The sequence below is a fragment of the Agelaius tricolor genome, unplaced genomic scaffold (assembly GCF_023055355.1).
Source record: "Agelaius tricolor isolate 1412-34295 unplaced genomic scaffold, bAgeTri1.0.p SCAF_11, whole genome shotgun sequence".
NCBI lineage: Eukaryota > Metazoa > Chordata > Aves > Passeriformes > Icteridae > Agelaius > Agelaius tricolor.
Window position 1 is genome coordinate 30008407 of NW_027269271.1, and position 20645 is coordinate 30029051.

At 53.3% G+C, this 20645-nt stretch overlaps 1 protein-coding gene across 5 annotated transcripts; it reads right to left on the reverse strand.

Annotated features, from left to right (window-relative positions):
• Positions 1–779: 779 nt before the first annotated feature.
• Positions 780–20428, reverse strand: GNG12 (G protein subunit gamma 12). Of its 5 annotated transcripts, none has more exons than XM_071436961.1 (4): positions 20312–20428; positions 12741–12798; positions 3953–4069; positions 780–1829 (listed from the first exon to the last, which is right to left on the reverse strand). In XM_071436961.1, exons 3-4 carry the CDS (start codon positions 4046–4048, stop codon positions 1704–1706), a joined length of 222 nt encoding a protein of 73 aa, XP_071293062.1. In that variant the 5' UTR covers positions 4049–4069; positions 12741–12798; positions 20312–20428; the 3' UTR covers positions 780–1703. The 5 variants fall into 5 exon arrangements, with proteins under 5 accessions (XP_071293062.1, XP_071293065.1, XP_071293066.1 ...); XM_071436964.1 differs by having other exon boundaries at positions 3953–4072; XM_071436965.1 differs by lacking the exon at positions 20312–20428 and adding an exon at positions 13328–13439 and having other exon boundaries at positions 3953–4072.
• Positions 20429–20645: the final 217 nt, after the last annotated feature.

Sequence of the window (20645 nt, forward strand, 5' to 3'; positions counted from 1 at the left end):
TTCCTGTTCTTTCTGGGGGTATTGATGGCAAAAAGCAAAGTGCAAATGTAACCACTCCAGATTTCAGTGTATATATTGCATTTTAAAAATGGCAAGTTTACCAAGAATCCCTGGATTAAACGCTGTCAGATTTGTGCTGGATCACCAGGCACCAAAACATCCCTGCAGCCCCACCGGGGATCTCAAACCAAACAAAAAAATTCCAATTTTCTTCCCAGATTGCTGGGAAAACAACCACCAAGAGCACGAGGCTCCTTCCCTCCCCAGAGCCCCCTGCAGCTGTGCACAGCTGGAATTCTCTCAGCCCCACGCTGAGCAATTAACAGAGCTCATTAATTGTGACCAGGGCTGTGACAAACACACACAGACACGGTGGAGAGGAATTAGTGCAGAGCCACATTGTTGGTTTTTTTTTCCAACCGCCACTAGAAAAATACTCTGATTACAAAAATAATTGGCAGGCAAGCAGAGGGTAAGCAGCAGGTTTCTCTGTCAGGCTGGTTTTTGGGGCTCTGCCAAAGAGATTTGTCAAACAAAGTTGAATTTTTTATTCTGTATCAAAAGTGGGTCTATAATTTCATATAGAAATGACAAATGTGCAACATAAATGACAAGTGGTTCATGAATTCTGCAAATACCCTCCCAGAAATGCAGGCTTCTGGCAGATGCCTTCAGCTGCCTGCACAGGAGGACATTTGCAGCCAGCTGAAACCAGGATTATTTTTTGAACCCTTCAAATTTTGCTGTTTATATATAAAGTTTATATATCTACACACACACACAGAGAAAGACTTTTTTATTATGTGTATATATAAAATATATACTAGATGGAAAGGCCCTCAATTATAGATGCATAACCACAAGCTGGAGCTAATTTGGCATTTTTCCTGTTTAAAAATGGATTTTTTTTTATAAAAATGAGTCAAGTTCTGACTCCCTGCTCAGAACCCAGCTGGGATTGGGAGCGAGGGCAGCGTTCCTCCAGCTCTGCCAGGGCACTTCCAGCCTCTCTTTCTTTTCTCATTTCTTTGAGGGTGTGTTTTACACTAACACAGGTGTTTCATTTGAGAGAAAAAACGCAGCAGAATCCAGGGTGGAAATTCTGCTTTTCCAACTCACAGAAAGCAGGGGAAGCATCTCTGATTCCCATCTCTATCCTTTGAAAGCCCTGGGATGAGAGGCCAGCAGGAGGAAGGCTGAGGCAGAGCTCCCTGGAGCTCCCCAGCAGCTGCTACAATCATTTTGCAAGGTAGATTTTGCTAGAAAATGCACTTTTAAGTGTGCCTGTGCACAAACAGGTGCTGCTGCCAGCACAGGCACAACCCCCCCACCCCCCAAAAAACCAAACCAAAACAAAAAAAAATCCATAATTTTATAAAATGTAAACCCAGTGATTCCATCAGGTCTCTACAGCTTTGCTTTATCTGCAAAGCTCAGGCAACTTTGGTCGTGCTGGAGTTGGCAAATGCCACCAGGACCCCCCGTGCAGAGACCCTGGAGCCCATTCCCTTGGCCAGGACAGGCAGGGGCTGAGCCAGAAAGCTCCAAAGGGGGACAGGGGTCAGCAGGAACGCCTTGGGGAGCTCAGGGAATGCTCTGGGCAGGCTCAGGGGTGCCCACGGGGTGCAGGTACCTGGGGGAGTGGTGCTGCTTGGCCCGGCCCAGCTGGGCTGCAGGGGCTGGGCAGGAGGAGCTGCCCTGCCCTATAACAAAATGCAGGTTTTCTTGTCCTTGAAGGGGTTCTCAGAGGCTGGAATGCCCATCAGCAGGGGATCCTTCTTGGCGTGCTCCTCACAGTACAGCATCAGGTCAGCCGAGGCCTTGGACACCTGCAGGGCACAGAAATCAGCAAAAATGGGGTTTGCCATGGAAATGGCACCAAAATGGGGCTCAGGAAATCAGCAAAAATGGGGTTTGCCATGGAAATGGCACCAAAATGGGGCACAGGGAATCAGCAAAAATGGGGTTTGCCAAGGAAATGGCACCAAAATGGGGCTCAGGGCAGAGGAGATCAGCAAAAATGGGGTTTGCCATGGAAATGGCACCGAAATGGGGCTCAGGAATCAGCAAAAATGGGGTTTGCCATGGAAATGGCAGCAAAATGGGGCTCAGGAATCAGCAAAAATGGGGTTTGTCAAGGAAATGGCACCAAAATGGGGCTCAGGGCACAGAAATCAGCAAAACTGGGGTTTGCCATGGAAATGGCACCAAAATGGGGCTCAGGAAATCAGCACAAAATGGGGTTTGCCATGGAAATGGCACCAAAATGGGGCTCAGGAAATCAGCACAAAATGGGGTTTTCCATGGAAATGGCACCAAAATGGGGCTCAGGGCACAGGAAATCAGCACAAAATGGGGTTTGCCATGGAAATGGCACCAAAATGGGGCACAGAAATCAGCAAAAATGGGGTTGGCCATGGAAATGGCACCAAAATGGGGCACAGGGAATCAGCAAAAATGGGGTTTGCCATGGAAATGGCACCAAAATGGGGCTCAGGAAATCAGCAAAAATGGGGTTTGCCATGGAAATGGCACCAAAATGGGGCTCAGGAAATCAGCACAAAATGGGGTTTGCCATGGAAATGGCACCAAAATGGGGCTCAGGAAATCAGCACAAAATGGGGTTTGCCATGGAAATGGCACCAAAATGGGGCTCAGGAAATCAGCACAAAATGGGGTTTGCCATGGAAATGGCACCAAAATGGGGCTCAGGAAATCAGCACAAAATGGGGTTTGTCATGGAAATGGCACCAAAATGGGGCTCAGGGCACAGGAAATCAGCACAAAATGGGGTTTGCCAAGGAAATGGCACCAAAATGGGGCTCAGGGCAAAGGAAATCAGCAAAAATGGGGTTTGCCATGGAAATGGCACCAAAATGGGGCTCAGAAATCAGCAAAAATGGGGTTTGCCATGGAAATGGCACCAAAATGGGGCTCAGGAAATCAGCACAAAATGGGGTTTGTCATGGAAATGGCACCAAAATGGGGCTCAGGAAATCAGCACAAAATGGGGTTTGCCATGGAAATGGCAGCAAAATGGGGCTCAGGGCTGGGAGGGAGCCTGGTGGGGTGGGAGAGGTGCTGCCCATGGACTCGCTCTCCAGGACCTGCTGGTTTGATCCCCAGGGAATGAGGTAAAGGATGGAGCCTGGGGCTCCCTGGGGCTCCCTGTGACCCCAGGCAGGGAATGGCTCCCCCTGGCTCCCCCAGGACACTGGGAACAGGAGGGGCATCACCCCACCACCACCAGCAGAAACCAGCCATTTCCTAACTACCATGCATTCTAAGTGCTTCTTCACCTATCAGCTTTAACCATACCATAAATACCTTACAGGAAATAATCTAAAATCATCCCTCATGAGTCCATCTTTCATAATTCTATTTCTCCAAAGTACCTAGTCTTATTTCCAAAGCCACCCTTTAGAACTTGTTCCTAGCTCCATTTCTCTCTCAACAATATCTGTCCTATTCCCTTTCTTAATCAACATTTCTTATCTCAACATTTACAATACAAATCCACACTATGTGAACCTTCTGTCAGACTTCAAGAATTCTCTACAAATCCGTTTCCCACAGGGCTTCAAAATCATTCCAGGGGGATTTTCATCTCTCCTGGAGGGACAGGACAAGGGGGAACAGCTTCCCACTGCCAGATGGGATATTGGGTGGGATATTGTCCACAAGAAGTGGATTTATTCATTATTATTTATTATTAATAATTATTTATGATTTTATCATGATTTACTATTATTATTTATTATTTTTATTTATTATTATTATTATTTATTTGGAACTCTTGAACTTTGAGGAGGCAAACGCTGAGCTGTGGGTGCACAAAGACACCGAACCCACACAGGCACTGGGCAATGTCCCTGTCCTACAGCCAGGAGGGGAAACCGAGGAGGAGGAGGAGGAGGAGGAGGAGGAGGAGGGGGAATCCCCCTGTGCTCACCTTTATCCTCTCTATGGAGGCCTCTATCCGGAGCTGCTGCACGGTCCTGCGGGCCTGGGCGATGTTGTTGCTTGTGGTGGCTGTTTTGCCTGACATTTTCAGAGGAGCAGGGAAGCTCTGCTTGGAAACACAGGGGGTTGTTATTGCAGAAGGCAGCACAGCACCCTCAACTGCTGCTACACACAGGCATCCACTACACACACACTGCAAAAAGGGATTTTTAAACGTTATTGTTGTGGCATCCAACAGGACCAATCAGCCAAAAAACAGCTCTGGAGGTAAAACATGCTCCAGAGAAAGGCATGGAGCTGCTGTGCTGCCAGACTGTGCCCTTTTCTGACCCAGAGATGGGGCAACTGAGAGGTGGTTTAAAAACTTTTATTCCATTTCCAGTCTCATGAGAAGGCTGGGAAAACACAGATGTTACAATTCACGCCATCACAACCAGAAGCTGTTTTACAGGTTTGAGAATTCTCTACAAATTCATTTCCCACACTGTGCAGGTTTCTGAGGCTCTGGCACAGCCTGGGCCACTGGGTCCCCCCTGTGCATCCCAGAGGGTTCTGGAAAGCCACAGGGTCCCTGGGAGCTGCCCCAGGAGAGGGGAGAAGCTCCTGCAGAGTGAAAGGAGGAGTGAGCCAGGATGGAACCACAGCATAGTGGGGCTGGAAAATCCCTCTGAGCCCATCCAGTCCAACCATGCCCTGCACTGCCAAGGCCACCCCTGCCCCGTGTGCCCAAGTGCCACATCCACAGGGACTGAAATCCCTCCAGGGATGGGGACTCAGCTGTGCCAGGGCTGGAGAACCTTTCTGGGGAGAAATGCTACCCCTAGCTGACAGAAACACCACCCCTGGCTGATGGAAACACCACCCCTGTATGATAGAAATGCCATCCATGGCTGACAGAAACACCACCCCTGGCTGATGGAAACACCACCCCTGGCACAGGCTGAGCCCAGCACCCCTGGCTGGTTCTCCACCTTAGTCCTGAGTGTCCCAGGCCAGGCTGGACACTTGGAGCACCCTGGGACAGTGGGAGGTGTCCCTGCCATGGCAGGGGTGGCACTGGGGGCTTTGAGTTCTCTCCCAGCCAAACCAGTCTGGGATTCCAAATTATTCAGGTCTGCGGGAATCTTCAGCCCAGCCCTGCCCATGGCCCTGCCCCTGTATCCCAGTAGGCTCCAGCAGGGCCCTGCTGGCTTTGCCCAGCTCCAGGAGATGAGGGGAGCTGTGTTTGAAACCCTCCAGTGCCTGAGCTCCTCCTGTGTGTGACCCTAGTTCTGTGTGTGACCCCAGTTCTGTGTGTGTGTGACCCCAGTTCTGTGTCTCACACCCCAGTTCTGTGTGTGTGACCCCAGTTCTGTGTGTGTGACCCCAGTTCTGTGTATCACAGCCCAGTTCTGTGTGTGTCACCCCAGTTCTGTGTGTGTCACCCCAGTTCTGTGTGTCACCCCTCCTGTGTGTGACCCCAGTTCTGTGTCTCACACCCCAGTTCTGTGTGTCACCCCAGTTCTGTGTGTGTGACCCCAGTTCTGTGTCTCACACCCCAGTTCTGTGTCTCACACCCCAGTTCTGTGTGTGTGACCCCAGTTCTGTGTCTCACACCCCAGTTCTGTGTCTCACACCCCAGTTCTGTGTCTCACACCCCAGTTCTGTGTCTCACAGCCCAGTTCTGTGTATCACAGCCCAGTTCTGTGTGTGTGACCCCAGTTCTGTGTGTGTCACCCCAGTTCTGTGTCTCACACCCCAGTTCTGTGTCTCACACCCCAGTTCTGTGTCTCACACCCCAGTTCTGTGTCTCACCCCCAGCCCAGCCCAGCGTGGCCCCTGGCAGCTCCGTGCCCTTTCCAGCAGCCCCTGCAGGCTCAGGTTTCCCTCACCCAGCCTGGCAGCAGGGCTGCTCTCCAGTGCCAGCCCAGCACTTTCCTGCTCCCAGGCCCTGTTTGCAGGGGATTTTCCTTGGAAAAGCTTTGGGCAGGAAATGCTGGGGGAGGGACAGGCACTCCTCAGATCGGGTGCCACTAAAAACTCATTTCCTGCAGGAAAAGAGATCCCCCTGCAGGTCCATGGATGCTCCAAGCCCTGCCCCACCTGGCCTTGGGCACTGCCAGGGATCCAGGGTCTGGGAATTCCATCCCAGCCCCTCCCCAGGAACAATTCCCAGTTCCCAATCTCCCATCCAGCCCTGCCCTCTGGGAGCCATTCCCTGTGTCCTGTCCCTCCAGGCCTTGTCCCCAGTCCCTCTGCAGCTCTCCTGGAGCCCCTTTAGATGAAAAATGAATTTTCCCAGCAGGAAACTCCAACAGGCACTGCTGGAGCTGCTGATTCAACAGGGGCTCTGCCCATGGAGCTCCAAACCCCTCTCTGGGATAACAAGGAGCTATTTCACGTGGACACAAAGCACAAATCCACCACAAATGGAGCCCAAAGTCCCAAAGCCCCTGCAGTTCTCCCTCACAATATTCAAAACCTGCAGAGTGAAAAACCCAACACACAGCAATTTATTTTTATCCAGTAACAAATGCAGCTCTGAGAGGACAGTTCAGGAGCTGCTGATTCCTCTAATTTTAGTACTTTTTTTTTTTTTGAAAAGGTTAAAACAGTTGCAAAATTAAAAGATAATTATTATCCTCTCATTTAACTGGGGAAAGGCCACACTCAGCCTTCCCTCCCCCAGCCCCAAACCCTCTTTTGCCACTGGAGCTGTTGGATTCTCTGGATCCCTTCCCACCCTGCATGGATTGACCTCCTTAGGAAAGTTCCAGTGCTTGTTTTCCCAGCTGCTTAGCTTTGTTAATAAATGAGATGTTTGGAAAAAAACAAACCAAACCAAAACAAGCCAAACCATAAGATTTGAAAATTAAATTGCTGCGTTTGCCCATCTCCAAACAAACACGAGCTTTAATAGCCCTCCTAAGATTACTAAATCTCTTCTGCAGGGAGATTTACAGCAACTAGGTCAGCTCCCCATAAATCTGTTTTCCTTCCCAGCTCCTGGCAATGCATCCGAGCTGCTGCAGCCATGGGATTTCTCCCAAGGCACCCTGGACTTCCCAGAACTCCCCAGATTTCAACTGGAGGTGCCAGAATTCTGCAGAACGTGGGGGGTTCAGAGCCCTGGGCAGGGTTTGCTGGGCAGGAGGATCTGCCAGGAGAAGAAGCTGCTCCCTGAAGAAAGGAGCCCTCAGTGTGAGAGGGCACAGCTCTGGTTTCTAGGAAATGATGCCTGGTGCTCAGCAGGCAGCCCTGGGAGCCTCCCCCATCCCAACACCTTCCCTTGGGATCTCTGGGGTGGCCCAGCACTCCCAGGCCCAGCTCCTCCTTCTGTGCTAAATGCACCAAAAATGAATTTTCAACAAATTTTTCTGTTCACCACCTAAACCAAAACGTGGCTGGTGATCCAGGCCAGGCTGGACACTGGGGCTTGGAGCAGCCTGGGACAGTGGGAGGTGTCCCTGTCCTGGCAGGGGTGGCACTGGGTGGGAATTCGGGTCCTTTCCAGCCCAAAGCATTGCAGGATTTCCTGCTGTGACCTCAGCTGCTCCAGGCAGGAGGGGGTTCCCTGTGGGGACACTGGTGACAACCTCGGTCCCCTGGGTGTGACACGGCTGAGCAGGACCCGGGCTGGTGGTGACAGAGATTCCCAGAGCAGCTGCAGGCACGGCTGCAACTCTGCCATGGCTCTGACTCAGAGCCTAAAAGGAGACAAAAGACAGACCCAGAGCAGCCTCGCTGGCACCACCCTGCCATGGCAGGGCCACCTCCCGCTGTCCCAGGGGCTCCAAACCCACCCAGCCTGGCCTGGGACACTGCAGGGACCCAGGGACAGCCACAGCTGCTCTGGGCACCTGTGCCAGGCCTGCCCACCCTGCCAGGGAAGGATTTATTTCTCATTTCACCCATTGAGAACTGCACAGGAGGATTCCCACCCGCCGCGCTCTGCCACGGAGAGACAAAACCACAGGAAACTTCCAGTGCACTTCCTGCAGCCACACACCTGCACTTTTTCCTTTCCTGAAACACCTGCAGACAGGTGGAGCTGCCCCTCTTCCAGAGAAAAGCCCTGTTTTTCCAGGCCTTGCCCCATTTCTCTCCCCAGGCTTTAGGCAATGAGGTTGCCGTGCAGCAGATGCCCAGATCCGCCTGGGCTGGCTGCCAAAGCCCAGCTCCAGTGGGATAATTAAACTCTGGACTGTCTTATTTACTCTCTTAGATCCAGGACTTGTGAGGCACCTGCTGAGTGAAAGGTAATTAAATCAGCCCTGCTAAAGCAGGGCTGGGGATCTGCTGGAAATCCCAGCAGCTCTGCCTGGAACACAGCTCCCAGTTTGCTCCAGTTACACCAAGGCAGCTCCTACTGGAGCAGCAGAGCCTGGCTGGCAGCAGGATAAAGCCTCAGAGGTGTCCTGTAACTGTCTCTTTGAAATAAAGCAGATTTTGAGGTGAATAACTCAAAACTTGGATTTGGTTGGGCAAAACACAAACCAACACCAGTGACAACATCAGCACCTCCAAGTATAACACCCCGCCAGCCCTGGTTTGTTTCCCAGCCCCTGCTTTTCCTGCCCTGGTTTTCCAGCCCCTGGTTTGTTTTCCAGGGCTGCCAGCAGGGATCTAAAGTTACAGCTGACCTGCAAATGCAGGTTCCAAAGGGCTCTCCCTTTCCAGAGCCACTGGAGCCCTGCTGGGGAGGGTGGGAAGGAGATGGATGTGCCAAACACGCCAAGGAAAGGGCAGGAAAAGGACATGGGGTGCTCCCAATGCCCCCAGTGCCCTGGTGTGGGTGCCCTGCACACCCTGCAGGGGTGGAGGGAGCCCCAGGAGCCTCTGCTGCTGCTGCTGCTGCTGCAGGGAATCCATGCTGGAGCAGCTCCAGCCCGGAAATGTTTGGATGCTGCTGCCTGATAAACCAGAAACAATCTGCACCCTGGGAATGATCCCACTTCTCTAAAATACACAGGAATAGGGGGAAAAGAGGGAAACAAGCAGCTGGACAAGCTCAGAGCTGCTGCTCCCAGCTCATTCCCAGCCCTGAGCTCGAGTTAGTCACAGTAATTCCCCCACGAGTGCTGCAGGTTTCCAAGTGACACCATTCCCAGTCCTGCAAACTCCCTGCTGTTTGCTGGGAGACTTTGAAGCTGGGTCTGGTTTGTCACCACCACTGACACAGGCTCTGGCTGCTGCCATTCTGCTCCCTCCTTCCTCCCTGGCATGCTTTCATCCTTCAGCTGGCACCCTGCAAACAATTTGGGAACAACACCAGCAAACCCCAAATCCAGCTGCCTTCCTTGTAGCAACTCACAGGAATAAAAGGAATAAAACTTTGCTTCTGAAAATGCGGGGATTTGTTGGGCAGGAAGGTGTTGGGAGGAGGAAGAGGAAGAGGGGATGCAGGGAGTGGCACCAAGCCAGGGGAAATCCTTATGGAAACAGGGGGAAGGAGCCCCAGCAGCCCCTGGAGGGGTGGCAGGAGCAGGGGTGATGGCAGAGGCTGGGCTGGCCCCTGTGGCCACTGCAGGAGCAGGGCAGGAGTGGGGTGAGGCTGCCCTGCTCTCAGGGTGCTCTGCACTGCTGCGATCCCAGCAGCTCTGCGGGGGCCGGTCAGGACTTGAACGCTGGGGGTTGGCTTTCCTACAGGGCACCCTTGGGAGCTCAGGGTTTGTCAGGACTTGCAGAACCTGAAAATGCTCCCAGTCCAAGCCAGGAGGCCACTGCTGGCATTGAAGGTGGGGGCAGGAATAAACAGCTCAGTTCTGAGCAGGCATTGGAGCACAACCGGCCACAGCAACAGCTGAAACAACTCCACAGGGGCAGCACAAACGCTCTGGAATTGTGACATTCCCCAGTTTTGATCTCTGATTTTTCAGGCCTCTGGTGGAAGAATGTGTTGGAGGAATCTCAGTGTGCCTGGCTCTGTTTCCAGCCCAAGTGCTGCAGAGGATTTGGAGAGCTGAGGTGTCCCCCTGGCCCTGCACACCCTGGAGCACAGCAGCACCTGGAACAAGGAGACCCAGGAAAGCTGGGAGAGGCACAGAGCCCCTGACAGCCCAGCAGGAGGGACAAAGGAGCACCCAAGGGCTGCCCCTGCCCACCTGAAACCCAAATGGCCCTCGGGGCTGCTGCTTCTCCCCAGCATTGACAGACGGGGCTGCAGGAGGAGCCTTGCCCTGGCAGGCCCAAGGATCTGGGAAAGGACTTGGGAAGAATGGATCATTATTCAGGGTGGAAAAAGAGTGGAAGGGCTGTGTGGAGGGGAGCACCCTGAGCTGTGTGCCTGCAGCACCTCTGGGAGGGCTGGGCTGCCATCCCACCCCAAAGCAAACCCTGCTGGCACCTTCACTGGGAGCACCGGGAGCGGGCGGGCACGTCCCAGTGCTCCTGCTGGGCCAGGAGGGAAGGAAGGGAGGAGGAATTCCAGCCCCACAGCCCAGCCCAGCCCCGGCCATGCTGCCAGCCTGGCTCTTCCTTGCAGCGGCCCAGGGGAAAGCCCAGGGCTCTGCCGGCCCAGAGCGGGGCCGTGCTGACACCCAGTGGAAGCTCCGGAGCTGGAACCTCCTCCTTCTGCCGGAGAGAATGGAAATGGACCTGGGCAGCAGGAGAACAGGAATCTGAGGGTGGAGCAAAGCAGGGATTCGATGCTTTTGGGTCAGTTCTCTCTTGATGGTGCTTTTGTCCCATCCCCAGAAGGGTCCGAGGCCAGCACGGAGCAGCCGGGGACAGGGGGAGGTGTCCCTGCCCACGGCAGGGCTGGCACTGGATGGGCTTTGAGGGCTCTCCCAACCCAAATTCTGGAATTTCACGATCCTTATTCCCCACACAAGGAGCAGAGACACAAGTGGTGCAATATTCCACAGATTTCTGGGAGCACTGGATGGGCTTTGAGGGCCCTCCCGGCCCAAATTCTGGAATTTCACGATCCTTATTCCCCACACAAGGAGCAGAGAGACAAGTGGTGCAATATTCCACAGATTTCTGGGAGCACCCCGAGCCACTCCTGCCCTTTGCAGACTGAACACAACACCCACAGTGCAAACTTCCCAGGAAAAATGGCAACAGGGGTCAGCCATGACCTCCCTGCTCCCATCAGGGGAAAGGAGAAGGATTTTTCCACACCTACCCCAAACCAAGCTGTGAGTAGCAGCTCCCTGGCTGAGCAGGGGAGAAGGGCTGGATTTTTAAGCAAGACTGGATTTTAAACAGGACTGGATTTTTAAACAGCTCTCAGGCAAGATTTACAGTCATGGCACAAATATTTTATATGAGCTTTACATAAGAAAAAGTTTAGGTTTGATGAAAGAAAGCAAGATCCTCCCCCAGACTAGAACCTGCCCCAGGGCTCACCCTCTGGAAAAGGAAAGCTGGAGCATCTGGCAGCTGCAGGACTTGCAGTGGTTTTGGGGAGAATGGGGCTGCTCTGGGGTGCATCACAGCTGAAGGGCTTGGGGGAGCTCGGGCAGCTCAGATTTCAAAGCCAATTTTGCATCAGAAAAGGCCCAGCAAGGCCCAGCTCTGCTGCCATCCCCCTCCTGGAGGAGGTGCAGCAGCCAGGGCTGGATGGGAATTGGGAATTGTGGCAGATCCACCTGGTTTGCACAGGGTGCCTGGCAGTGCAAACACAGAATAAAAGCCCCTTGAAGCACAGAACATCCATTTGTGATGTTTCCTCCTTCAGAGAATTTACACTTGAGAGTACTAAGAGATTCTACACTAGAGATCCTTTTTTTTAAATTATAAATAACACTGCCAGTGTCTTAATTGGGGATTAAAACCCTTAATGATGTGAAATGAAAGGAAACAGACAGCTCCCAAGATCTTCAATTGGACTTGGTGTTCTGGGTGTTTAATTAAGGCTGTGCTCCTCCACAGCCTCCCCTTCCTAAGTTATCCCAGCACCATCCTGCTGATCAAACTGGGCTGCAGCTCCCTTTGATTTCCAAAGGCAGGCCCCACTGTGGGATTCTGTCAAACCCAAGGCACATTCTGGGAGAGGAGCAGTGGAAAAACACCTGCTTTTGCTTTCCTCTGCATTTCTCCTGACTTCACTTTTTGTACCTTTAGCACACACGAAAAGCGACTTTTTGATCAAGGTTACTTTGAAAAACATCTGAGCAGCGTTATTTTAGAGACACTGGAAAAGGCAATGAACTGCAGGGCAGCCTCTCCACAGAAGGTCCCTGTTCCTCCCCACAGGGAAAGAAGGAAAAGCTCCAAAGAGACATTTGCAAAGAGACTTTCAGCTGCATGAAAATCAGGCTGCAAAGCAGGAGAGGGCTGTGCTGGCAGCTCCAGCCTGGCCCCAGGTTCTGTGACCTTCAGCAGATTCTTTGTCTGGCACAGATAAAGCCTGGGATGCTCTGGGGAGAGCCCCACAGGGCTCAGCTCCAGGAACTGGGAAGGTGGGAAGGATTTCACCACCTCCTTGGCTGCACGAATATAGGATGGGGGGAATATAGAATAATTTGCATTTATGGTCAAACAAAACGCGTGTAGCACAGCAAAGGCAGAAATGATGAAGATTTGCAGGCTGGTAAAAAATCTTCCCCAGTCAGGGAAATAAACAAGGAAAAGCTTAATTTCTGTGGGAAAAGCAGGTTTTTCTGCCCCCTGAATCCAACCCAAAAGCAGTCAGGCAGTTACAATAATGAGGTGAAAAGTGTCAGCAGTCCTGCCAAGGACTTTATATTTGTTCTGCTCCAGAATAAAATTAAATCACCAGGGTTTGGGACCTGTCATGCTGCTTTGTATTTTGCATGAAATAAAAGAACCAGAGTGGACTGGAAACTCACCTACATAGGCAGACTTGCTTCCTGTCCAGCTTGCCTTGATTTTATCGGTGTAATGATCCTGAAACAAGAATAAAATAAAAGTTATAAGGATTTTGCTGTTCAAGGAAGCCAAAGCTGGGGGGGGGGTTGGCACTTGTGGCTTAATGCTAATCACAAAAACAGTATTTTGAGATTGGAAAATGCACCTCAAACTTGGAGCAGCCTGGGAAAGTGGAAGGTGTCCCTTCCCAAGGCAGGGGGTGGGACTGGATGGGATTTAAGGTCCCTTCCAACCATTCCAGGATTCCTTTGACCCTGGAGACTCAGAGCTGTCAGCCTGCAGTGATGTGTCCTCACAGCTGGGTGTAAATCACTGCCCAAACAAATCTGAGAGCTCACATTCCCTGTGGAGGCCTTGCACAGCCAGAGAGAAACCTGGAATTCTATCAGCCCTCACATCCTGGAGCCCCTTCAGGCCCTGCCAGGGGCCCTGAGCTCTCCCTGGATCCTTCTCCTCTCCAGGGGAGCACCCCCAGCCCCCTGAGGGCGATCACCTGATGGGAATTGTGTGAGAGCTGGAGCAGGGGGGGATTTACAGGTAAAATCACCTTTCCCTCCACTCTGCTGGCCGTGCCGTGCTGCTGCTCAATGCCTGCAGTCACACCCAGCTCTGTGCCAGGCTCCAGCAGCTCCCAATCCAACCGGGGCTGGCAGTGCCCGTGGGACCCTCCCCTGGGATGCCCAGTGCAGGTTCCCAGCGTGGAGCTGGCACCAGAGTCACTTCCTGAGCTGGCACAGCCAGGGCACGGCCAGGGCACGGCCGGATCCGGGATTTCAGCCCTTGGGATGGATCCAGCCTGCACTGCCAGGGGCTGCTGCAGCCCTGGCACCCAGCCCTGGGGCTGCCACCACAGCCATCCCCTGCCCTCATTCCCAGGGAAGGAGGAGGCAAAACCCCACCTGAAATTCCCCAGGGACAGCCCCGAGCAAGGCAGGCAGCTGTGGTGATTTACTTGGGGAATTTTGGGAGGGATTAGAGATGGGACTTTTGAATTGTTTTTGATGATGTGGTTTGTTTTTCTTGTCTTCTACATAGGCAGGAAGGGTGAATTTGGCTCATATCAATACAACATGGTTTAGAAGGTCTCAAGACCCTTAGTTATAAGACCTTCTAAGGAGTTATTGACTAATAAAACATTGTCAACAAGGATATTTATGTTTTTGATTCAATCTTTAAATATTTTATTTTATGGACTCCTGCTACAGTGTAAGCTTTCTTAATCATGTTATGACACAAACCTACAGTGCTGCATTCTAAACTCTTTGTTTACTTCTGTAATTACTTTTACTTTTTCTATATCTTAAACTCTAAACTTTCTTTTATTTAGCTTAACATGTCCCTGCTTTAAACTATAAATCCACATTCTCACTTCTAGCACCTAAGTTTGGGAGCCTTTCCCAAGGTCTCAGACCAAATCCTGGGTTTAATTCTAAGCTTTAGCTGACAGGCCCAAAGTTCTGAGAGTTCCCTACATTTCAGATTCCAGCAGGCAGCATGGGCAGTATTCCCATTATAATCACACTCCACTTCCCGTGCTGGAAACGGGATCACACTTTTAACAAGTGCTGGTCAAATCACTGTGTGGAGGAGGAAAATAAATTGTGTTGAGGACAGTCTGCCTTGCCACAGTCCTTGTCCCTGTGCCAGGCTTGTCCTGTCCACATCCAGCAAGGAAACCAAAATAAATAAATGTGACACGTAACCTCCTCCAGGGACGTGTGACTGCTGCACAAAATCAAAGCTGGAATGGAAAAGCAGCTCCTCTGCTTATCTGTGCAACATCCCAACCTGCTCACACCCCCTGGACACTGCCAGGGAAAAACAAGAAGAACTTTAAAATTGGCTCGTGCATCCTGAGGGGGATGCAAACACAGCCACAACAACCAGGGAGCACCAGAATGGTTTGGGTTGGGAGAGACCTTCAGGGATCAGCCAGCCCAGGCACATCTAAGGGCTGCTACAGGGAATGCTGGATCCCCAGGGAAGGCTGGATCCCCAGGGAAGGCTGGATCCCCTGGGAAGGCTGGATCCCCTGGGCCACGTGTCTGCAGGGGCTGGATGGACCCCCACCACATCCCACCTCCCCTGGGTACCCCCCTGCTCCCCCCACCTTCCTGCTTCTACCTCTCCCTCTGAAATCCCTTGGGGAATCCCAGCACGCCCCTGAGGAATTCTGTCACAGCCTCTGCCCTTTCTCATCGATTTTAAGAACTTTAAAATTGGCTTGTGCATCCTGAGGGGGATGCAAACACAGCCACAACAACCAGGAATGGTTTGGGCTGGGAGAGACCTTCAGGGATGAGCCAGCCCAAGCCCATCTCTAACTCTCACCTGAGCAGTGATTCCAGCTCCTGGGGCTGCCCTCCAGCCCAGAGCCACACTGCTGCTCCTGCCTAATCAAAGCTCCTATCAAGCCACTCCAAAAACCCACAAAGGCAGCATTGCTGGCATAGTTTGAGGCTGGAGTAATGCACCCCCTGCAAAAGCCTCCACTGAGAGGCCAGGCCCTGCTGGGGAAGGAATAAATCAGGGAAGGGCACGTGGGCTGAGGAAATTCCACAGCTGGATGGGTCCCAGTCCCTCTGGCCAAGGCTGGCAGCACCAGCCAGCTCCTCCTGCTCTGCAGGACTTCCAGCTCCAGCTGGAGCATCCCTGCTCTGCAGGAGGAGTCCCTGGCAAGTGCTACAGCAACGTGAACCAGATTCAGCTGGGAAAAGGATGGGCCCTGTCCCACACAAGTCAGGGACAGTTTCTGCTTATCCCAGCTCCAAGCTCAGAACAAAAACCCTGACCTTGGGAGGGGGATTGAAGCTACAAACAGAGCTGAGAATGTAATTTGGGATCTGCTCAAAATTATTCACAGCAGTCACAGAATCACAAACTGGTTTGGGTTGGGAGGGAGCTCAAAGCTCACCTCATCCCACCCCCCTGCCATGGCAGGGACACCTCCCACTGTCCCAGGTGCTCCCAGCCCCAGTGTCCAGCCCTGCCTGGGGCACTGTCAGGGATCCAGGGGCAGCCCCAGCTGCTCTGGGCACCCTCACAGGGAGGAATTTATCCCTAATATCTCACCCAAACCTGCCCTATTTTTCCCTTTCTATGGTAACCACCAATCCCTGATGTTTCCCTGGTTCCCTTAGGCATGGGAGGGAGAATTTTCCCTCCTCAGCTTACAGCACCAGGAAACTTCCTGGTTATGGGCTCTGGGGGTGGCTGGGCACAAGAAAAACCCTCCTTTAGATGGGAACACCAGACAAACCCCCCCCCATGAGTTCCCAGTGGCTCTGCACAGGGAATGGCTCTGGAGAGCAGAGGGGTGATGGCACAGAGCAGCTGGATCAGGGCAGCAGCCTGGGAATGCAGGCTGGGAATGCAGGCTGCTCCCTTCCCAGCAGGACTGAGAGGGGCTTTTCCACCTCCAAACACCCTGAGAGCCAGGCTGGAGAGCAGCCCCTGCACAGGCAGGGCTCCTCAGAGCAGGGCAGCAAGGACTGGATCACACATCCACAGCAAAGGGTGCCAGAAACTCCCCTGTCCCTGCACAGCAGGACTGCAAATCCATGGGAGAAGGGATGGGAAGACAAAGGGGGGAAACAAAGGGGGAGCAGGGCTGGCTCAGCCTGAGCTGAGCCCAGTGTTTAAACAAGGAGCTGATCCCAGCAGCCTCAGCTGCTGCAGCACAAATAACCCTCACAACACACTTTCTTCCCTTTCCCTCCTCCCCCTGGAACTCCAGCACATGCCAAGATGCTGATACAGACACAGGAAGCTGAATATAAACACATTGCCTGTTTTACCAAATATTCAAAGGAACACAACTAAAAATACTCAGCTGCTGGTGTGCAGGAACATCCCAAATCTGAGACCCAGCCCCAGCCACGCTGCCTGGGGCTCCCAGGGAGCTGGGATTTGGGGCACACTGAACCCCAGGCCCCAGCTTTCACAGAATCCCAAATGGCTGGAGTTGGAAGGGACCTTAAAGATCTTGTTCTGTTCCCCTGCCAGGACAGGGACACCTCCCACTGTCCCAGGTGCTCCCAGCCCCAGTGTCCAGCCTGGCCTTGGGCACTGCCAGGGATCCAGGGGCAGCCCCAGCTGCTCTGGGCACCTGTGCCAGGGCCTGCCCACCCTGTGCCAGGGAACAATTCCCAATTCCCAATCTCCCATCCATCCCTGCCCTCTGGCAGTGGCAGCCATTCCCTGTGTCCTCTCCCTCCATCCCTGTACAAAGTCCCTCTCTAGCTCTCCTGCAGCTCCTCCAGGTCACACTGAGCTCACCCCAAAGCTTCTCCTCTCCAGGAGAACATTCCCAGCTCTCCCGGCCTTTCCTCCCAGCAGAGCTGCTCCATCCTGGTGCCTCCTCTGGACTCCCTCCCACAGCTCCAGGTCCTTCCTCTCCTGGGGGCCCCAGAGCTGGAGGGAGCTCTGCAGGGCCGTCACAAGACCCAGGAGTGGATCCTCTCCTCCCCAGGGACACCTGGCTGGAAGGGGCTCAGCAGCTCCCCAGTCAGGAATGCTGGATCCCCCAGGGCCATGTGTCTCTCCAGGGGCTGGATGGACCCCCAGCACATCCCACCTCCCATGGGTACCCCCCTGATCCCCCCACCCTCCTGCTTCTACCTCCCTCCCTAAAATCCCTTGGAGAATCCCCCAGTCACCCTGAGCACTTCTGTCACGGCCTCTGCTCTTTCTCATCAATCCTTGCAAAACACAGAATGGAAACTTTCTGCTTTTTTTTCAACTTACTTTCTTTTTTTTTCATGTCACCAGTGCAGTCTCACCCTTCCAAACTCTCCCCAGGTGATTCCTGAGGGCAGAAATTATGTGGGACCAAGAGCTCCCTACACTGAGTGCAGGGGGAGCTCTGAGGTTCAGATAAACAAGCCCCAACTGTGCAACTGTGTAAAATTCACCAAACAGCTGCACAGCTCCAGCAGAGCAGCAATCCCAAGAGCCACCACACATCTGCAGCTCCCATTTCCCAAGAAAAACGGAGTCCATGATGACTTTCAGGAACTGGGGGTGTTCCAGCCCAATTCACGGAGTTTCGCTCCCACTCCTGCCCTGCTCAGGGGCATTTCTGTGCCAGGACCCAGCAGCCTTCCCCCTTTCCCAGCGTTTGTGTAAGCACAGATGGAGTTGCAGCAACTCAATCCTCCCAGGAATCCAGCTCTGTGCCTCGGCCAGGCCTGTGCTGTGCTTCCCTTGATAAGTGCAAACCTTTGGAAACGCTTCCCTCCGCCCCTGCAGTGATCTCTGCTCCGGCAAAGGGCACAAAGGCAAAGGCTGAGCCTTGCTGGGGCTGCGGCAGCAATGTGGATCTGAGCACGGCCACAGGGGGACACGCTGGGCTCTGGGGAGCTGGGGCCAGGCAAGCAGCACCTTCCCAGCCCACAGAATGGGGTGTTCAGCATCTCCCAGCAGCTCTTGCAGGGACGGTGGAGCCACAGAAAAAGGAGGGAGGGAGAGGGATTTCTTTAAACGGGCATTTTTAACACAGGGAATGGCTTCCCACTGCCAGAGGGCAGGGATGGATGGGATATTGGGAATTGTTCCCTGGCAGGGTGGGAATAGAATTGCCACAGCAGCTGTGGCTGCCCCTGGATCCCTGGCAGTGCCCAAGGCCAGGCTGGACACTGGGGCTGGAGCACCTGGGACAGTGGGAGGTGTCCCTGCCATGGCAAGGGGGCACTGGGTGGGATTCGGGGTCCCTTCCAACCCCAACCATTTGGGATTCCATAATTCTACCGTGTCACCCCAGGCCCTGCTACAGAGAACTCCACATGAATCTGGTTCAAATATTCTGAGTCTTTTTAGCAACAGAACCTAAAACCTTAAGAACTTTCAGTAGTTAAAAAAGTGATCACATTATATTTGAAATAAAAAAACATCTAAAACCTACAGCACAACTCAATAATTTGATTTAACACCAGCAAGACATGAGAGATCAGTTGTTCTGCTGCCTGGGAGCCCAAGAAACTCTTTCAGGGCAAGAGGAGAATTTAATCTTTCAAGGAAAAATCCCCCAGCAGCTGGGTGATTATGGAGTGAGCTGGCCCTCAGCATCAGAGCATCACTGCTCCTCTCTGGCATTGATTGCTCCTTGATTAGAGAGATCCCAAATGCTGTGGTGCATCCCAGCCAGGATGGAACAGGGGATTGAGGAGTCATTAACTCCACACTAATCCCTCAAGCTCATTTAGTGGCACCGAGCAGCACAAAATCCTGCCACTGTCCACCAGCCACCCTGTACTCCCAGAACTGTGCCAATTCAGAATTTCTGAACCAATTCACACCCAGACAAACACACACAAGTAAAAGTGGCCCTGATCCTGGGGGTTCCAAGCCAGTTAAAACCCCGGATAACTGCCTGGCAAGCTGCTGGGAATTCCATTTTGCCACTTTCCAACTGCCACGCTAATTAAGTCACAGAATCACAGAATATCCTGAGCTGAAAGGGACCCACAAGGATCAGCAGGTCCAGCTCCAGGGCCTGCACAGGACGACCCCAGAATGTCACACTGAGCCCTGGCATTGCCAGGAGATCTGGGCAGTGCCCCCCAGCCCCTGCAGGAAGAACCTTTCCCAAAATCCAACCTAAACCCCTCCTGACACAGCTCCAGCTCCATCCTTCAAACACCAGGCTAACACCACAGTATACACTCAAAACCCTCTTTTTCCCTCACTCCCAAAAAAGTAAAGAATTCAAGCTGGCAATAGAGAATCTCAATTATAAAGTTACTAAAGGAACTAAAAGCTTCCAGGAGTTGGGCTCGATGATCCGTGTGGGTCCCTTCCAGCTCAGGATGTTCTGCAATTCCATGATTCCGAGCAAACCTATTACTGCAACAGGGTGTGTAATCTCAGTATCAACACAAAACCTCCTGGAATAATGACGCTTCCCACTAATTAACCTCCTTCCCACACTCAGCCCACAACTCCCCGCACGTGGGAAACTTCCTCCGGCAGGCACAGCTCCGTGATTCCAAGGAAAACCCATGGGCTGACGGCTGGGAATGCTAAAATTGGGGAAACGTAAAGGGTTTAGCTGAAAGCTGGGGTGGCCCCCGTGGAGTTGGAGCCGCCAGCTCTGGGTGTCCATCGGTGCCATGGGGAAGGTCTGGAGGGAAGGAGGCGGGAAGGAGAAGGAAAGGAAGGAAAAATTTGCCCATTTTAGGATTATTTTCGCCTAATTAAGCACACTATTTTTTACACAATTAAGCAGATTTTCCCTCATTCCCGTGCCACTTGTTGAACCACACTACACCCGCGCGCCGCCTCCCGCCGGGAACCCCGCGTCAGCACGACCAAAAACTCGGTTAAAAAAACCCCCACAAAAAACTCCAGATCCACCCCAAAAGCCGCCAGGCACCGCTCGGGCCCGGCCCGCCCCGCCAGGCCCGGCGGCCGCAGGGGCCGGGCTGGCGCTCCCCGCTGCCCCCGCGGCGCCGGGCGGGCTGTCCCGGGTGGCGGAGCTCGCTGTTCCCGTGGGAACCCCCCTGTCCCGCGGTGCCGCGATCCCGGTACTCACCGAGCGCCGCTCCCGGTGTCTCCACGGGCGACCGGAGCGGGAGCGGAGGCCGCGCCCACCGAGCCAAGCCCCGCCTCCATCCCCATCGGCCCCGCCCATCCCCGCGTGGCCCCGCCCCGCCCCGAACGGGGCGGGGCGGGGCCACTAGGGGATGGGCGGGGTCAGGAGAGTGGTGGGCGTGGCCACGCTGTTCTCCCAGTGATTCTGGCGAGACGGAGGGTTTGGGAATTTTGGGAGCCAGGGAGGGGCAGATGTGGTATTTGCAAAGGCTTGTCTGCTGCCCGAACGGGCCCGGCGTGCCCGTGCTTGTGGGGCTTTGATCCTGGGATCACCT

Excerpts from the sequence above, each read along its gene's own strand:
- GNG12 (XM_071436961.1), bottom strand. The coding sequence starts at position 4,048 with ATGTCAGGCAAAACAGCCACCACAAGCAACAACATCGCCCAGGCCCGC. Across the intron at positions 1,830-3,952 it reads CCTCCATAGAGAGGATAAAG|GTGTCCAAGGCCTCGGCTGA; the intron begins GTGAGCACAGGG and ends TGTGCCCTGCAG.